This window comes from Scyliorhinus torazame, chromosome 14 (genome assembly GCF_047496885.1).
Source record: "Scyliorhinus torazame isolate Kashiwa2021f chromosome 14, sScyTor2.1, whole genome shotgun sequence".
In the NCBI taxonomy this organism is placed as follows: Eukaryota; Metazoa; Chordata; class Chondrichthyes; order Carcharhiniformes; family Scyliorhinidae; genus Scyliorhinus; species Scyliorhinus torazame.
In genome coordinates, this window is record NC_092720.1 from 25,781,568 (window position 1) to 25,801,106 (window position 19,539).

The 19,539-nt window shown below is 46.9% G+C and overlaps 1 protein-coding gene across 2 annotated transcripts in view; it reads right to left on the reverse strand.

Moving 5' to 3' along the window:
* Positions 1–6,348: 6,348 nt before the first annotated feature.
* tsc22d2 (TSC22 domain family 2) overlaps positions 6,349–19,539 on the reverse strand; it is a 93,691-nt gene continuing 80,500 nt past the window's right edge. For both annotated transcript variants that reach the window (XM_072473857.1, XM_072473858.1), the window contains 2 exons: positions 8,990–9,041; positions 6,349–7,003 (listed from right to left, as the gene is read on the reverse strand). In XM_072473857.1, the coding sequence (XP_072329958.1) occupies positions 6,791–7,003; positions 8,990–9,041 (265 nt within the window). In that variant the 3' untranslated portion in view covers positions 6,349–6,790. The remainder of the gene's footprint in view (positions 7,004–8,989; positions 9,042–19,539) is intronic.

Sequence of the window (19,539 nt, forward strand, 5' to 3'; positions counted from 1 at the left end):
GATCAACATCACAAAAGGTAGGCTGTCCCTCAGTGTCTTTCTTGATCGGTCTGCTGCCTTTGACACATCATCTACCCCTCCACTCTGCCTAGCTGGGGGGGATTGGGCAGAGGGGGACAACTTCTCTCACCTGGCTCCATTCTTAAATAATTGCCCCCAGCGTATCACCTGCAATGGCTTCTCTTTCTGCTCCTGCAGTTACGTCTGGTGTCCAAGGATCCATCCTTAGCCCCTCCTATTTCTCTTCATGTTGCCCCTCAGTGACATTATCCAAAAGCAGTTTTCGCATGTACACCAACGACGCCCCTTCGCTCAACTCTTCTACTGCTGCTAAATTATCTGCCATTAGTCCCATGTCCATTCTCCAGGGTGGGCGCCCTCCTGTTTCCTCCCCTATCTCCAAGTCTACCCAGTGTGGAGCGTGATCCGAAATGGCTATAGCCGTATACTCCGTTCCCCTCACCTTCGGGATCAACGCCCTTCCCAGCACAAAAAAGTCTATTCGCGAGTAGACTTTATGGACATAGGAGAAAAACGAGAACTCCTTACTCCTAGGTCTGCTAAATCTCCACGGGTCTACACCTCCCATCTGCTCCATAAAATCTTTAAGTACCTTGGCTGCTGCCGGCCTCCTTCCAGTCCTGGACTTCGACCTATCCAGCCCTGGTTCCAACACCGTATTAAAATCTCCCCCCATTATCAGCTTTCCCATCTCTAGGTCCGGAATGCGTCCTAGCATCCGCCTCATAAAATTGGCATCATCCCAGTTCGGGGCATATACGTTTACCAAAACCACCGTCTCCCCCTGTAGTTTGCCACTCACCATCACGTATCTGCCCCCGTTATCCGCCACTATAGTCTTTGCCTCGAACATTACCCGCTTCCCCACTAATATAGCCACCCCCCTGTTTTTCGCATCTAGCCCCGAATGGAACACCTGCCCCACCCATCCTTTGCGTAGCCTAACCTGGTCTATCAGTTTCAGGTGCGTTTCCTGTAACATAACCACATCTGCCTTAGGTTTCTTAAGGTGTGCGAGTACCCGTGCCCTCTTTATCGGCCCGTTCAGCCCTCTCACGTTCCAAGTGATCAGCCGGGTTGGGGGGCTTCCTACCCCCCCCCCCCCCCCCCCCCCCGTCGATTAGCCATCCCCTTTTTCCAGCTCCTCACCCGGTTCCCACGCAGCTGTATCTCCCCCAGGCGGTGCCCCCCCGCCCATCCCCGCTCCCCAGCAGCAGCAACCCAGTAATTCCCCCCTCCCACCCCCCCCGCTAGCGTAATTACTCCCCCCATGTTGCTCCCAGAAGTCAGCAAACTCTGGCCGACCTCGGCTTCCCCCCGTGACCTCGGCTCGCACCGTGCGACGCCCCCTCCTTCCTGCTTCTCTATTCCCGCCATGATTATCATAGCGCGGGAACCAAGCCCGCGCTTCTCCCTTGGCCCCGCCCCCAATGGCCAACGCCCCATCTCCTCCACCTCCCCTCCTCCCCCCATCACCACCTGTGGAAGAGAGAAAAGTTACCACATCGCAGGATTAGTACATAAAACGCCTCTTTCCCCCCTTTTTAACCCCCCTCTTCGCCCCCCACATTCGCCCCACCACTTTGTTCAAACGTTCTTTTTAATAACCCGCTCATTCCAGTTTTTCTTCCACAATAAAAGTCCACGCTTCATCTGCCGTCTCAAAGTAGTGGTGCCTCCCTCGATATGTGACCCACAGTCTTGCCGGTTGCAGCATTCCAAATTTTATCTTCTTTTTATGAAGCACCGCCTTGGCCCGATTAAAGCTCGCCCTCCTTCTCGCCACCTCCACACTCCAGTCTTGATAAACGCGGATCACCGCGTTCTCCCATTTACTGTTCCGAGTTTTCTTTGCCCATCTAAGGACCATTTCTCTATCCTTAAAACGGAGGAATCTCACCACTATGGCTCTGGGAATTTCTCCTGCTCTCGGTCCTCGCGCCATCACTCGGTATGCTCCCTCCACCTCCAACGGACCCGCCGGGGCCTCCGCTCCCATTAACGAGTGCAGCATCGTGCTCACATATGCCCCGACGTCCGCTCCCGCCGCACCTTCAGCAAGACCAAGAATCCTCAGGTTGTTCCTCCTTGCGTTGTTCTCCAGTGCCTCCAACCTTTCCACACATCGTTTCTGATGTGCCTCATGCGTCTCCGTCTTCATCACCAGGCCCTGTAGTATCGGGGCCAACAGCTCCTTCTTCATTTCCTTTTTGAGCTCTTCCACACAGCATTTCAAGAACTCTTGTTGTTCAGGGCCCCATGTTAAACTGCCACCTTCCGACGCCATCTTGGTTTTTGCTTGCCTTCCTTGCCGCTGTTCTAAAGGATCCACTGCAATCCGGCCACTTTCTCCTCCTTTTTTCATCCGTATCCAGGGGGGATTCCCTTCTGGTTTACCGCACAGTGTTTTTAGCCGTCAAAATTGCCGTTGGGGCTCCTATCAAGAGCCCAAAAGTCCGTTTCACCGGGAGCTGCCGAAACGTGCGACTCAGCTGGTCATCGCCGCACCCGGAAGTCGTCACTGCTGCTAAATTATCAAACTACACATAGAATTTACAGTGCAGAAGGAGGCCATTCGGCCCATCAAGTCTGCACCAGCTCTTGGAAAGAGCACCCTACCCAAGTCCACACGTCCACCCTATCCCCATAACCCAGTAACCCCACCCAACACTAAGGGCAATTTTGGAGACTAAGGGCAATTAAGCAAGGCCAATCCACCTAACCTGCACATCTTTGGACTGTGGGAGGAAACCGGAGCACCCGGAGGAAACCCACGCACACACGGGAAGAATGTGCAGACTCCGCACAGACAGCGACCCAAGCCGGGAATCGAACCTGGGACCCTGGAGCGGTGAAGCAATTGTGCTAACCACTGAGCTACCGTGCTGCCCTCATCTTGACATCCAGCATTTAATGAGCAATTTCCTCCAATATTTGGAAGAATGAAGCCATTGTGTTCAGTCCCCACTCAATTCTCCACTCTCTAGCTACTCTTTCCATTTCTCTCTGGCAACAGCCCTGCGATTAACCCAACCTTGGTACCACATCCTATCCCACGATGAACGGCCAACGCCAGTCACTCCATTACCACAACTGCCTATTACCATCTCTGTAATATTAATTTTAAAAAAAGAATACCCAATTCTTTTTTTTCTAATTAAGGGGCAATTTAGCATGGCCAATCCACCCACCCTGCACCTCTTTGGGTTGTGAGAGTGAGACCCACGCAGATATGGGGAGAGTGTGCAAACTCCCATCTCTGTAACATTGCACAACTTCACTGCTGCTCAAGTGCTCATTCATGCCGTGGTTACCTTGAGACTAGACTATTCCAGCGCACTCCTGGTCTCCCACATTCTAGCCTCCGTGAACTAGGGGGGTCACCCAAACCTCTGTGGCCTGTGCCTGAACCCGCACCCACCAAGTCCTGTTTCCCCGATCACCAAGATCGACATTGGCTCCCAGTCCAACAACAGTCTAGATTTTAAAAATCTCATCCTCGACTTCAAATGCCTCCATGGTCTCGCCCCTCCCTAATCCCTCTCCAGCCCCAAGCCCAGGCCACAGGCTCCGGAATTCTCTCCCCTAAATCCCTCCACCATTTGACTGTGATTCGTCCTTCAGGACGCTCTTTAAAAACCTACCTCTTTGGTCATCTGACCCAATATCTCCTGATGTTGTTTGGCATCAGAATGTTTTATTGTATGATGTGAGGTGCATTGGAATGTTTTATTACATTAAAGGCGCTATATAAATAGAAGTTGTTTACTCCCTGTTAAAAAAATATTTAAAGGCTGTTGAGAAAAACAAACAAAAAGCAAATCAGGGAAAACAAACAAAATGCCTGAGTTGCTGACCAGAAAGCATGTGATAACAGCAAATCAATCAGCTGCTAGAGTCTTGTGCTCCAGACGTCACAGAAATCGATAGCAAGCCAACACAAAAAGATTGAACTAAACAGCATCTGGATTAAATTAAACACTTATTAGATTTAGATGGGATATAATGCCTAATTTAAGTTGATATGCATTTTGGAAGGAGGAATTTAGGCATCGACCATTTTCTAAATGGGGAAATGCTTAGGAAATCAGAAGCACAAAGGGACTTGGGAGTCCTTGTTCACGATTCTCTTAAGGTTAACGTGCAGGTTCAGTTGGCAGTTAAGAAGGCAAATGCAATGTTCGCATTCATGTCAAGAGGGGTAGAATACAAGACCAGGGATGTACTTCTGAAGCTGTATAAGGCTCTGGTCAGACCCCATTTGGAGTATTGTGAGCAGTTTGGGGCCCCGTATCGAAGGAAGGATGTGCTGGCTTTGGAAAGGGTCCAGAGGAGGTTCACAGGAATTATTCCTGGAATGAAGAACTTGTCGTATGAGGAACGGTTGAGGACTCTGGGTCTGTACTCGTTGGGTGTTTAGAAGGATGAGGGGGGGGATCTTATTAAAACTTACAGGATACTGCGAGGTCTGGATAGAGTGGACGTGGAGAGGATGTTTCCACTTCTAGGAAAAACTAGAACCAGAGGACCACCATCTCAGACTAAAGGGAGGGGAGAGGGGGGGGGGGAGGACCATCCTTTAAAACAGAGACGAGGAGTAATTTCTTCAGCCAGAGGGTGGGTGAATCTGTGGAACTCTTTGCCACAGAAAGCTATGAAGGCCAAATCACAGTGTCCTTTAAGACAGAGATAGATAGGTTCTTGATCAATAAGGGGATCAGGGGTTATGGGGAGAAGGCAGGAGAATGGGGGATGAGAAAATATCAGCCAAGATTGAATGATGGAGCAGACTTGATAAGAGCAGAATTAGGCCACTCGGCCTATGTCTTATGATACTGCAAGCTTCCCATTTCGCCCCTGTCCCACCCAGAATAATCGTTAATCATCCATCCTGCCCGCTTATAATAGTCTGGGAAGAGATGTGTTTCCCTTTTCCTCAGTATTTCACCAAAGACATAGCCGAGCACCATCACGACTCTTGTACTCTTCCCGCTTCCTCCAGAGGCAAAGCCACTCTATGGGTCTGTGATCTTGTGGCCATGAGTCAGGCACAACTGTTTCACGAGCTAAAAGCCTTGCCTCACTCCGACAACTTCAGCCCCTGCTATAGAAGTTAAGACACAACGAGGGAAGAGGTTTAATTTAAACTACTGTTGCAGCATTGTACACTTTAATTCAACCACTCAGGACATCGGAATCGGCACGTTGCATTTATTAAATACAATAAAATCTGCAATGTAACAAAACTTTATGCATATGAAATTCAAAAACACCATTTAAATGAACAAAAGATGGCTCACTCCATTTTTTTCTGACTAGCACTTAACACTAGCTTGAATCCAACAGCTGTTTTTTTTTTATAGTTTTAAATTGGACATTGTTCACAGACTAAACTTGTTACAGTAAGAGTGCTCAGTAAAAACATGAGGTAAGAAACTGGTTTGATAAAGGGGTCATGCAGAACATGCGAAGAGTGTAAAGGAAATGACGGCTCGTTAAAGCTTGAAAGAAAAGAAAAAGTAAACTAAAATAATGCTTACAGAACAGCCGTACAAAATAAATGAATTCAGATACACAGCTTAGCTTCTTTGGTTACAAAGTAGGTTGAACAATTTCACAGCTTTTTATTATGTCCCCCTCCACCACCCCCCCTCCCCCAACAAACACACTTCTGAGCGGGGGCAAAATAAGTTTTTTTTTTTAAAAGGAAACGTACAGAAAATCATATGGCAATTCTTTTTTTCCCCCAGATAAAGAAATTCAGTAACAGAAATGAGGAGAGTTTATTTTCTTCATCAAAAAAAAAGTCCAAATATCCTTTCAAATTTTTAGGTCACAATGTCCGGTGCCTACTTGTACATGTCTGCTATGTTCTTCCTTATAATACTTACACTCTATACAAAATTTACATTCAAACCAGGATTCGACTATTGCAGAAGAAAATCCCCATGGTAAAACTGCCATTAGTGTTAGAACTCTTAAGCCAGGATTTTTTTTTTTTTTTAAATTTTATTATTGCCTATATTTTTTGGAACTAATATATGCAATCCCAACTATCACTTGCTTTTACCAGTAATCTTATAATCTTTAATTTCAAACTTACAAAAAAAAAGATTCTATGACATTGTTCATTTACATATGAAAATAGCAGCCCTGTAATAAATAAAAACAAACAGTAAATTAAAATTCATGTATGCAAAAAAGTTGCTAGAATGGTGGCTCTTTTCAGACAGAGCTGCTAACTAGGTCTTAATGTTAGATAGGCGCAACGACCCAGAGATTCCTATTTTTCACATATGTATACATATATAATATATATATTATGTGTGTGTATATGCGTGTGTGTGTGGTGTGTAAATATATATATATATATATATATATATTTTATATATATATATATATATAAAACCTTGATAGGCCATAAAGATGTAGGTACCCACTTATCCATAAATCTGATGAAAATCAGCTTTCCTCCTACGAGATACAAATCCTTCAACCACTTTTCTTCGTGCAGTCACACACTTGCGGATGCCAACTGCGACATCGCACGTAGAAAGCTCTTGCGGATGATTGTCTAATACTGAGAAGGCCAAAGAGCAAAAAACACATTTAAGCACGGCTATTTGCTGTTCAATGGTAGGAACACCAGTGGCACACAGATTTTATTTTTTGAAGATTTCTTTCCTATGCAGGCGAGCAAATTTCATGCAGAAGGGACATTAGGCTGCGGTGGAGGCGGTGTCTGTTGTGTGGCCCTGTTGAGGTTGTGCTACTGCTGTCGGCTGCTGTGTTTGGGTGAAGTGCTACTGGGATTGGTCACCTGGGTCTGAAGCTGGGACAGCTGGTCATTGTTCGCTAATGACTTCAACAGTGAATTCTCTCGCTCTAGTACACAGTTCTTTTCAATCAGCTCTTTAATCTGTTCCTTCAAGACTTCCACTTCTTCTCTTACTGCGTACATTAGATGGCTTTTCACTAAATCCTGCAATTAAAAAACAAATATAATCAATGACTTGCACCTTCAAACAGATTTCACACTGATCTGCAATCCTTGAACATGGCAGAACTGCCCTATTCACTTAGTCTGCTAACAAGAGAAAGTGGTGTGAAGCCTGGAATGCTTTTTGTTTCCATGTACCTGGCATAGAATAAAGGAAATGGACTCAAAATAAAATAATTTTTCAAATAGAAATGCCAATTTTCTTGCCAACATGGGGACACATCCCATTTGACATCAATGGTTGCTAGGCACCTCTTGTAACCTGAATTACGGGAGGAGCTCCAGTAGAAAATAGGGGGCATGCAAGCTGGCCGCCAGTCCAAAGATAATTCTTTGCAGTGTGTAGTCCTTTAAACCATGTGAGGCCAGGAGTGCAGACTGCTCGTGACTGGCATCAGATCAGCTAGCAGGGAGCTTGCTCTATTCAAGTATTTCCACGCCAGGTAGATGAGAAACTTATGCAGAGTCAATTTTCTACTACAAAATACCTTTCAAATGTGCAGCTTAACTCCAGAAATTTTCACAAGTGAGAGATTCCCAGGCACTTTGAATTATAAAAGTGCAGCCAAATGCATAATTCCATTGGCAATCGTTGCTCTTCAAAATTATTTTACCAGGTTTACTTGGAGAGTACATGATAAAGAATGGGTGGTAGTTGTGAATGTAAAGACGGATGGGTGGCGAGTGGGGAGGGGGTGTAAACCACCTATAAAACAGCGCAGCAAACAACGTCCAATACATCTTTACAGCACATGGGGACCCTTCAATCCATCATGCCTGTTCGAGCAATCCTAAAACTAATCTCACTTCCCTGCAATACTGTTTCGTTTCCTGCTTCAAATACATGTTTGGAGATAGTTCAACATTTAATTAGCGCTTGATAATCCACAACGTAGTTGCTATTTATGTTTGAGGGGCATGATATAGTAAAAGTTCAGAAAATAATAAATCACCTTTCCGTGGGAACTAGCCAATTAAAAATCAGGCGTTAAAGATAGTTCATCACAAGAGCTCGTAATTAATTCATTGATCTGGTCAATAGAATGAAATGCGATTGAGATTATGTTCTTGACAGCACAAGATTACTTTTACTAAATTTAGATGGCCGAATTGCACAAGTTTAGGATGTGGCTGATACGGTCCAGACGAGGAAGACCCAGGTTCTAGACACCTGGCTTGGCAGCAAGTTGACTGTTGATTTCAGTTGGGTTGATAATAAGGGCCTAACAAATGACTGTGGCCATAGGGCAAGAAGAGAGGGTAGAAAAAGGCACTTTGGTGTTACACCAGGGTGCAGAACTAAACTGGGGCATGAGTCTATTTCAGGGGCCCAGGATTTGGAATGTTTTGTTAAAAAAGTGACTATGAAATGGCGAGCTCACGATAGACTGGGGAAGGTTCAGGGCAATATGCATCCTGGAGATCAATAAATTGTTTACCGATTTCCAACAATAAATTCTCAGATTCTTTTTTCAGGTGGTGAATCAGAAGGAAAAGAATCTCCAATTTCTTCTGAGATCAGGTGCATGTACATCATATCCATGACAAACTCACTATCATATACAGAATGCCACCTGACAACGCAAAGTATCTTTGAACCCAATTTTCAACAGGAAAAAAGACTACAGCTCTAATATTTAGGATATTAGTTTGGCTCACCCAAAGGTTACACCCAGTAACACAGCTATCACTTTTGCTACAGTTCAGCTCAGTGTTCTAAAATGCCCTCCATCAAATCTGACACATGGTAATAATGGCTAGTAACGAAACAGCCTTGCATATATTTACTAAATTGGTATATCAACTTACTCGCTCCACCTTTTGACGTTAATCTTTGGGTTACAAAGTGGGCTTGCAAATCAAATTTGGATATTTGTATTGCAAATAAACATTAGCCAATAACAGTGGGAAATTTTGCATAATTAACTTCAGGAAAGAAATTAAATATTAAGGGATCATTTCACTTACCATTGCCTGTTCTATTTTGTTGTCGATTGCTACCACACTAGCTCCTGAAGCACTGTAACAGAAACAAGGAGCACCATGAATTATAAAGTACCGCATATCTCGGAGCTTCTGAACGAAGACCCCAAAACCTTTACTGGGTGTAATGTATAAAAACTAGATGTCGGTAAAACAGATCACTTTACATCTCCTCACACTTCAGCGGCAGCATATACTGGGATGCAAAGTACCAAAGATTGACACTTCAACCAAGAGTGAAGCAACCAGCATGTGGAGGAGAAGATTTAGTCTCCCAACATAAGGAGCGACATACTTGCATTGGAAGCAGTTTAGAGAAAGTTGACTGGGCTGTTCCTGGAATGAACAGGTTGTCTCATGAGGAAAGGTTGAGCAGTTTGGGCCTAAATACCTTCTTGAAACATAAAAGATTCTGAATGGACTTAAGGGAGTAGATGCTGAGAGGGCGTTTCCTCACGTGGGGGAATCTAAAACTAGAGGACACAACTTAAAAATAAGCGGTCTCCCATTTAAGATGGAGTTGAGGAGGAAATCTTTATCTGAGGATCGTTAGTGTTTGGAATTCTCTACAACAGAGAACAATGGTGGCTGCATCATTCAATGTACTCAAAGTGGAGTTAGACAGATTAAGTCAATAATAATAATCTTTATTAGTGTCACAAGTAGGCTTACATTAACACCGCAATGAAGTAACTGTGAAAATCCCCTAGTCGCCACACTCTGACGCCTGTTTGGGTACACAGAGGGAGAATTCAGAATGTCCAATTCACCTAACAAGCAGGTCTTTCAGGACTTGTGTGAGGAAACCGGAGCACCCGGAGGAAACCCACGCAGCCATGGGGAGAACGTGCAGACTCCGCACAGACAGTGACCCAAGCTGGGAATCAAACCCAGGTCCCTGGCACTGTGAAGGGTTATGGGGAAGAGGCAGGAAGGTGGAGTTAAGGTTACAATCAGGGGCACCATGGTGGCACAGTGGTGAGCTCTGCTGCCTCACGGCGCCGAGATCCCAGGGTCGATCCCAACTCTGGGTCACTGCCCGTGTGGAGTTTGCACATTCTCCCCTTGTTTGCGTGGGTTTCACCCCCACAACCCAAAGATGTGCAGGCTAGGTGGATTGGCCACGCTAAATTGCCCCTTAATTGGACAAAAATGAATTGGATACTCTAAATTTATAAACAAAACTTTAAAAAAAAAGGTTACAATCAGTTCAGCCATGACCTCATAGAATGACAGAGCAGGCTAAACGGGCCTATTCCTGCTCCTGTTGCTTATATCCTGACATTCCAGACACATTTCAACACAAGGTGGGTCGATACTGCCCAAAGCCTGTATAGTCTGCATTTAAAAATGCACAACAGACATATTTTTCCTGTGGTGCAGCATTTAAGAAACAATAAACCCATTGTATTTGGCAACACAAACTTTGGTTGATTTGTTTTGAATGCATCAGAATCCAATGGTCTCAGCACTACGCTAGACACATCTTTCCAGACTCGCGTTATTGAGAAAATCACAGAGGACAGTGGCCAGTAACTATGTAGGAGCAGCAATCACAGAGCAAAGCTGGAGCGGATCGTCATCCCAGAAAGACTGAATCACACCAAAAAATGTCCTGATATTCATTTGCATTAAATAGCACTGGACAAGGTATTCGACAAGTTTAAACTGAAGAGAAAAATATATTTCTGTTTGGAACTTGGCATCACCAGCTCCTGGCACACCGTGCTCTCGTAACCCACGGGCAAACCTACCATATTGAGGAAGCTGGTGGTTGGCAACACTTCCTTTTTTCTGGTTTTAAAAGCGCAGAGTTGACACCGGTTGTGATTTTGCACTGGCAGTCCACTGAACACAATATGAAAACTGATGGAAGCCACATGTTTAGAGACATCACTCCAGTGCTAATTTCTTTCCCCACCCCAACAGATTCCAAGACATACAGAAGTACAATACATTAGCGACATTGCCTAATGAACCAAATCACACGTTTTAGTACAGCCTGCGTACGATATTCTTGAATCTTAAACATGAGCGTGCAGCAATGCACTCTGGACAAGCAGCATAATTAGAAACTTTCCGGTTGAAATTTAATGCCTGGGGTCGTTCTTAATATATTTTAAATCTTCTAGTCTATTGTGGCATTAATATAACCATCACTCGTTTCCTTATACTGCTGGATCATGATGCACCATATACCGCAGAGAAGGTAACTCTGGAAGGCACTGAAAACTTGCTAAATGCTCCAGAGTTGCTCATATTATAGAACACTATTCCAATTATATGCTGAAACATTCAAGAACTTAAATTCTTGAATGCACAGTTTTTGCCTCAATACCATGTGGCCTGATTGTGGCTGGATGACGCTGACAGCTGATGACTTTATTTAGTGGTTCACCATCATCTTCCGGGGAACGGGCAATTAAAGTGGGCCCAGCCAGGCCCACACATACACACACACACAAACCTTGCGAAAAGGATAAGTATTGGGAAAAACCCCCACCTCTCTCTCCACATCATCCAAAACCTACGATCAACAAAGACAGGTATAACGAAAAGGGCTGTTGCAAAGGAATGGTCATGCAGGTCCCAAAAGGATAGGTTATTTAAAAACAATAAACATTTAAGATTATTAGTCACATGTACCAGACATCCCATGATAAATGTTACAGAGACTCATCAGACTGAATCATCACATAATTAAGTGTTATGCAGCCAAATGCACATTCTGTGTTGCATTTACAACTAGTCAGGAGATTTGCAAAGAACTAGAGGTGACAGCTGGGGGGGGGGGGGGGGGGGGGGAAGAGAGAGAGAGAGAAGAGTTACACAGAAAATTGATTCAATAATGACTTTCAAATAGGAATCAGACAAATCATTGAATGGATAGCATGGTAGCATAGCGGTTAGCTCAGTTGCTTCACAGCTCCAGGGTCCCATGTTTGATTCCCGGCTTGGTGCACTGTCTGTGCGGAGTCTGCCCGTTCTCCCCATGTCTGCGTGGGTTTCCTCCGGGTGCTCCATTTTCCTCCCATAGTCCAAAGATGTGCAGGTTAGGTGGATTGTCCTTAAATTGTCCTTAAGTGTCCAAAAAAGTTTGGGTGGGGTTACTGAGGTAGAGTGATGGTGTGGGCTTGGGTAGGGTGCTCTTTACAAGGGCTGAAAGGCCTCCTTCTGCACTGTAAATCCTATGTTTCTATATGGGAAGAGAATGGAGTGTGGGAATATTTGAACAGCTATTCCACAAAGCTGACACGGGCATAATGAACCAAAGGCCTCGTTCTGTGTTCTTGTTGTTCTGTGATTTTACAACCACATCTGACTGGTTGACGGGAATGTTGGTCAGGGCACCGAGGTTGCTTAGGTGCTGCCATGAGATCTTTCAACACCCACTTGAACCACCAGAGACGGCAGATAGGACCACAGTATCAACATATCTCCAGGTCACCATGTGGTCAGCTCTCACCACGGAATGAGGAACGGCACAAAGCAAAATAGGGAAGCAAAAAAAAAAACCCAAACTATTTTAGAAATCACAGGACACCAAAACCGTGGCAGAAATGTTGCAGTGACCTGCATTACTTTGAATTCAAATATTACATACACATAAGGATGCTGAAAATTGTGTATTTTTAGAACCTAAAATATCTAAATCTTTAAGCCAATTTGCAATTGATTCACCTGGACTAACAGCTGCAAACACATTTCACTGTGCACTGAAAGGAAATCCAGAACTGCAAAGCGTTTTCCATTCACCCTCGACACTAAAAATAAAAGTGCATCTGTCGAAACAGCAGTTGCAATGCACTGAGTTTGTCTGGTTCTGACGAGCAAACTACTCCAGAGTTCGCCAGAAACCCAATTCAATACCGAACTAATTAATCAGTTGTAAGTTTAACCCGATAAGAGAGGAGCATTGACAATGTTTGAATAAGTAGGAACGGAATTGTTCAAGAGGCACCTGAACGTGCACAATTGCTTGTTAATCTGTGCAATTGACACCCAAGGATAACACTAGCAGAAATGGTTTGCATTAAGCTTGATAATAAACAGCCTTTTTTCCCTTTCATGGGATGAGGGCGTCACTGGCTAGTCGAACATTTATTGCCTATCCATAACTGCCCTCGGGAAGGTGGCCGTGAGCCGCCTTCTGGAACCTCTGCAGTCCATATGCTGTAGATACACCCACAGTGCTGTTAGGGAGTTCCAGGAGTTTGACCCCGGTGACACTGAAGGAATGCCGGATATAGTTTCAGGTCAGGATGATGTGAGGCTTGAAGGGGAACTTGCAGGGGGTGGTGTTACCACACATCTGCTGCCCTGGTCCTTCTAGGCGGTTGAGGCGGTGGGTTTAGAAGATGCAGACTCGACGGGCCAGATGGCCTACTCCTGTTCCTAGTTCTTATGTTCTATCGAAGAAGCCTTGGTGAGTTGCTGCAGTGCATCTTGTAGATCGCATACACTGCTGCCACTGTGTTGGTGGTAGAGGGAGTGAATGTTTACGATGGTGGATCGGGTGCCAAACAAGCGGGCTGTTTTGTCTTGGATGATGTCGAAGTTTGAGTGTTGTTGGAAGTGCACTTATCCAGTCAAGTGGAAAGTATTCCCTCACACTCCTGATTTGTGCCTGATAGATGGGGGACAGACTTGGGGGAGTCAGGAGGTGAATTATTCACTGCAGTATTCCCAGCCTCTGACCTGTTCTTGTAATCTCAGCCCCAGAAAAGAAAAGCTGACATATCCCAAAACAAAATGTGGACAGTCCTTTTAGATATAAGCAGCTACCACATGCCTGATGCAAGTTTTTGTAAAATAAATATTTTATTGAAAATTTTTGGTCAACCAACACAGTACATTGTGCATCCTTTACACAATATTATAACAACACAAATAACAATGACCTATTTTATAAACAAAAAATGAATAAATAACAAAAATGAAAACTAACCCTAATTGGCAACTGCCTTATCGCAAGTAACACTCTCCAAAAATATAATTTAACAGTCCATATATAATTATCTGTCGCAATGACCTATACATATTATACAGTATATATTAACAACCCTTAGAGTCCTGCTGGTTCCTCCTCCCCCCCCCCAACCCCGATCCTGGGCTGCTGCTGCTGCCTTCTTTTTCCCCTTCCATCTATCTTTCTGCGAGGTATTCGACGAACGGTTGCCACCGCCTGGTGAACCCTTGAGCCGACCCCCTTAGGACGAACTTAATCCGCTCTAGCTTTATAAACCCTGCCATGTAATTTATCCAGGTCTCCACCCCCGGGGGCTTGGCTTCTTCCCACATTAGCAATATCCTGCGCCGGGCTACTAGGGACGCAAAGGCCAAAACATCGGCCTCTCTCGCCTCCTGCACTCCCGGCACTTGTGCAACCCCAAATATAGCCAACCCCCAGCTTGGTTCGACCCGGACCCCCACTACTTTTGAAAGCACCTTTGTCACCCCCATCCAAAACCCCTGTAGTGCCGGGCATGACCAAAACATATGGGTATGATTCGCTGGGCTTCTCGAGCACCTCGCACACCTATCCTCCACCCCAAAAAATTTACTGAGCCGTGCTCCAGTCATATGCGCCCTGTGTAATACCTTAAACTGTATCAGGCTTAGCCTGGCACACGAGGATGACGAGTTTACCCTGCTTAGGGCATCTGCCCACAGCCCCTCCTCGATCTCCTCCCCCAGCGCTTCTTCCCATTTCCCTTTTAGTTCATCTACCATAGTCTCCCCTTCGTCCTTCATTTCCCTATATATATCTGACACCTTACCATCCCGCACCCATGTCTTTGAGATCACTCTGTCCTGCACCTCTTGTGTCGGGAGCTGCGGGAATTCCCTCACCTGTTGCCTCGCAAAAGCCCTCAGTTGCATATACCTGAATGCATTCCCTTGGGGCAACCCATATTTCTCGGTCAGCGCTCCCAGACTCGCGAACTTCCCATCCACAAACAGATCTTTCAGTTGCGTTATTCCTGCTCTTTGCCACATTCCATATCCCCCATCCATTCCCCCGGGGCAAACCTATGGTTGTTTCTTATCGGGGACCCCCCCAAGGCTCCAGTCTTTCCCCTATGCCGTCTCCACTGTCCCCAAATCTTCAATGTAGCCAACACCACCGGGCTTGTGGTGTAGTTCCTCGGTGAGAACGGCAATGGGGCTGTCACCATAGCCTTTAGGCTAGTCCCCCTACAGGACGCCCTCTCTAATCTCTTCCACGCCGCTCCCTCCTCCTCTCCCATCCACTTACTCACCATTGAAATATTAGCGGCCCAATAATACTCACTTAGGCTCGGTAGTGCCAGCACCCCCGCCCCCCCCCCCCCCCCCTATCCCTGCTACGCTGTAAGAATCCCTTCCTCACTCTCGGGGTCTTCCCGGCCCACACAAAGCCCATGATGCTCTTTTCAATCCTTTTAAAAAAAGCCTTCGTGATCACCACCGGGAGGCACTGAAACACAAAGAGGAATCTCGGGAGGACCACCATCTTAACCGCCTGCACCCTCCCTGCCAGTGACAGGGATACCATATCCCATCTCTTGAAATCCTCCTCCATTTGTTCCACCAACCGCATTAAATTTAACCAATGCAATGTGCCCCAATTCTTGGCTATCTGGATCCCCAGGTAACGAAAGTCCCTTGTTACCTTCCTCAACGGTAGGTCCTCTATTTCTCTACTCTGCTCCCCTGGATGCACCACAAACAACTCACTTTTCCCCATGTTCAATTTATACCCTGAAAAATCCCCAAACTCCCCAAGTATCCGCATTATTTCTGGCATCCCCTCCGCCGGGTCTGCCACGTATAGTAGCAAATCGTCCGCATACAAAGATACCCGGTGTTCCTCTCCTCCTCTAAGTACTCCCCTCCACTTCTTGGAAACCCTCAACGCTATCGCCAGGGGCTCAATCGCCAGTGCAAACAATAATGGGGACAGAGGGCAACCCTGCCTTGTCCCTCTATGGAGCCGAAAATATGCAGATCCCCGTCCATTCGTGACCACGCTCGCCATCGGGGCCCTATACAACAGCTGCACCCATCTAACACACCCCTCGCCAAAACCAAATCTCCTCAACACCTCCCACAAATAATCCCACTCCACTCTATCAAATGCTTTCTCGGCATCCATCGCCACTACTATCTCCGTTTCCCCCTCTGGTGGGGCCATCATCATTACCCCTAACAGCCTCCGTATATTCGTGTTCAGCTGTCTCCCCTTCACAAACCCAGTTTGGTCCTCGTGGACCACCCCCGGGACACATTCCTCTATTCTCATTGCCATTACCTTGGCCAGGATCTTGGCATCTACATTTAGGAGGGAAATAGGTCTATAGGACCCGCATTGTAGCGGGTCCTTTTCCTTCTTTAAGAGAAGCGATATCGTTGCTTCAGACATAGTCGGGGGCAGTTGTCCCCTTTCCTTTGCCTCATTAAAGGTCCTCGTCAATACCGGGGCGAGCAAGTCCACATATTTTCTATAGAATTCGACTGGGAATCCATCCGGTCCCGGGGCCTTTCCGGCCTGCATGCTCCTAATTCCTTTCACCACTTCTTCTACCTCGGTCTGTGCTCCCAGTCCCACCTTTTCCTGCTCTTCCACCTTGGGAAATTCCAGCCGATCCAAGAAGCCCATCATTCTCTCCCTCCCATCCGGGGGTTGAGCTTCATATAATTTTTTATAAAATGTCTTGAACACTCCATTCACTCTCTCCGCTCCCCGCTCCATCTCTCCTTCCTCATCCCTCACTCCCCCTATTTCCCTCGCTGCTCCCCTTTTCCTCAATTGGTGTGCCAGCAACCTGCTCGCCTTCTCCCCATATTCGTACTGTACACCCTGTGCCTTCCTCCATTGTGCCTCTGCAGTGCCCGTAGTCAGCAAGTCAAATTCTACATGTAGCCTTTGCCTTTCCCTGTACAGTCCCTCCTCCGGTGCTTCCGCATATTGTTTGTCCACCCTCAAAAGTTCTTGCAGCAACCGCTCCCGTTCCTTACTCTCCTGTTTCCCTTTATGTGCCCTTATTGATATCAGCTCCCCTCTAACCACCGCCTTCAACGCCTCCCAGACCACTCCCACCTGGACCTCCCCATTATCATTGAGTTCCAAGTACTTTTCAATGCACCCCCTCACCCTTAGACATACCCCCTCATCTGCCATTAGTCCCATGTCCATTCTCCAGGGTGGGCGCCCTCCTGTTTCCTCCCCTATCTCCAAGTCTACCCAGTGTGGAGCGTGATCCGAAATGGCTGTAGCCGTATACTCCGTTCACCTCACCTTCGGGATCAACGCCCTTCCCAGCACAAAAAAGTCTATTCGCGAGTAGACTTTATGGACATAGGAGAAAAACGAGAACTCCTTACTCCTAGGTCTGCTAAATCTCCACGGGTCTACACCTCACATCTGCTCCATAAAATCTTTAAGTACCTTGGTTGCTGCCGGCCTCCTTCCAGTCCTGGACTTCGACCTATCCAGCCCTGGTTCCAACACCGTATTAAAATCTCCCCCCATTATCAGCTTTCCCATCTCTAGGTCCGGAATGCGTCCTAGCATCCGCCTCATAAAATTGGCATCATCCCAGTTCGGGGCATATACGTTTACCAAAACCACTGTCTCCCCCTGTAGTTTGCCACTCACCATCACGTATCTGCCCCCGTTATCCGCCACTATAGTCTTTGCGTCGAACATTACCCGCTTCCCCACTAATATAGCCACCCCCCTGTTTTTCGCATCTAGCCCCGAATGGAACACCTGCCCCACCCATCCTTTGCGCTGTCCAATGCATTCCCATGTTGCTCCCAGAAGTCAGCAAACTCTGGCCGACCTCGGCTTCCCCCAGTGACCTCGGCTCGCACCGTGCGACGCCCCCTCCTTCCTGCTTCTCTATTCCCGCCATGATTATCATAGCGCGGGAACCAAGCCCGCGCTTCTCCCTTGGCCCCGCCCCCAATGGCCAACGCCCCATATCCTCCACCTCCCCTCCTCCCCCCATCACCACCTGTGGAAGAGAGAAAAGTTACATCGCAGGATTAGTACATAAAACTCCTCTTTCCCCCCTTTTTAACCCCCCTCTTCGCCCCCCACATTCGCCCCACCACTTTGTTCAAACGTTCTTTTTAATAACCCGCTCAATCCAGTTTTTCTTCCACAATAAAAGTCCACGCTTCATCCGTCGTCTCAAAGTAGTGGTGCCTCCCTCGATATGTGACCCACAGTCTTGCCGGTTGCAGCATTCCAAATTTTATCTTCTTTTTATGAAGCACCGCCTTGGCCCGATTAAAGCTCGCCCTCCTTCTCGCCACCTCCGCACTCCAGTCTTGATAAACGCGGATCACCGCATTCTCCCATTTACTGCTCCGAGTTTTCTTTGCCCATCTAAGGGCCATTTCTCTATCCTTAAAACGGAGGAATCTCACCACTATGGCTCTGGGAATTTCTCCTGCTCTCGGTCCTCGCGCCATCACTCGGTATGCTCCCTCCACCTCCAACGGACCCGCCGGGGCCTCCGCTCCCATTAACGAGTGCAGCATCGTGCTCACATATGCCCCGACGTCCGCTCCCTCCGCACCTTCAGGAAGACCAAGAATCCTCAGGTTGTTCCTCCTTGCGTTGTTCTCCAGTGCCTCCAACCTTTCCACACATCGTTTCTGATGTGCCTCATGCGTCTCAGTCTTCACCACCAGGCCCTGTATGTCGTCCTCATTCTCGGCTGCCTTTGCCTTCACGACCCGAAGCTCCCGCTCCTGGGTCTTTTTGTTCCTCCTTTAGCCCTTCGATCGCCTGTAGTATCGGGGCCAACAGCTCTTTCTTCATTTCCTTTTTGAGCTCTTCCACACAGCATTTCAAGAACTCTTGTTGTTCAGGGCCCCATGTTAAACTGCCACCTTCCGACGCCATCTTGGTTTTTGCTTGCCTTCCTTGCCGCTGTTTTAAAGGATCCACTGCAATCCGGCCACTTTCTCCTCCTTTTTTCATCCGTATCCAGGGGGGATTCCCTTCTGGTTTACCGCACAGTGTTTTTAGCCGTCAAAATTGCCGTTGGGGCTCCTATCAAGAGCCCAAAAGTCCGTTTCACCGGGAGCTGCCGAAACGTGCGACTCAGCTGGTCATCGCCGCACCCGGAAGTCTGCCTGATGCAAGTTGAAGTACAACCCTCACCATTCGGCCCATCGAGTCTGCACAGGCTCTTGGAAAGAGCACCCTACCCAAGGTCCACACCGCCACCCTATCCCCATAACCCAGCAGCCCCACCCAGCACTAAGGGCAATTTTGGGCACTAAGGGCAATTTAGCATGGCCAATCCACCTAACCTGCACATCTTTGGACTGTGGGAGGAAACCGGAGCACCCGGAGGAAACCCACGCACACACGGGGAGGATGTGCAGACTCCGTCTCATGTGAGATGACGGCCAACATTAAAAACCCTCTTCAATATTTCCTCCTCAAACTGGCAATGTCCACGAATTCTCTCAGTCCTTTCACATTTCAACCATTCTATTCCTTTGTGCCACTTTTGCCTTCAGCATTCACC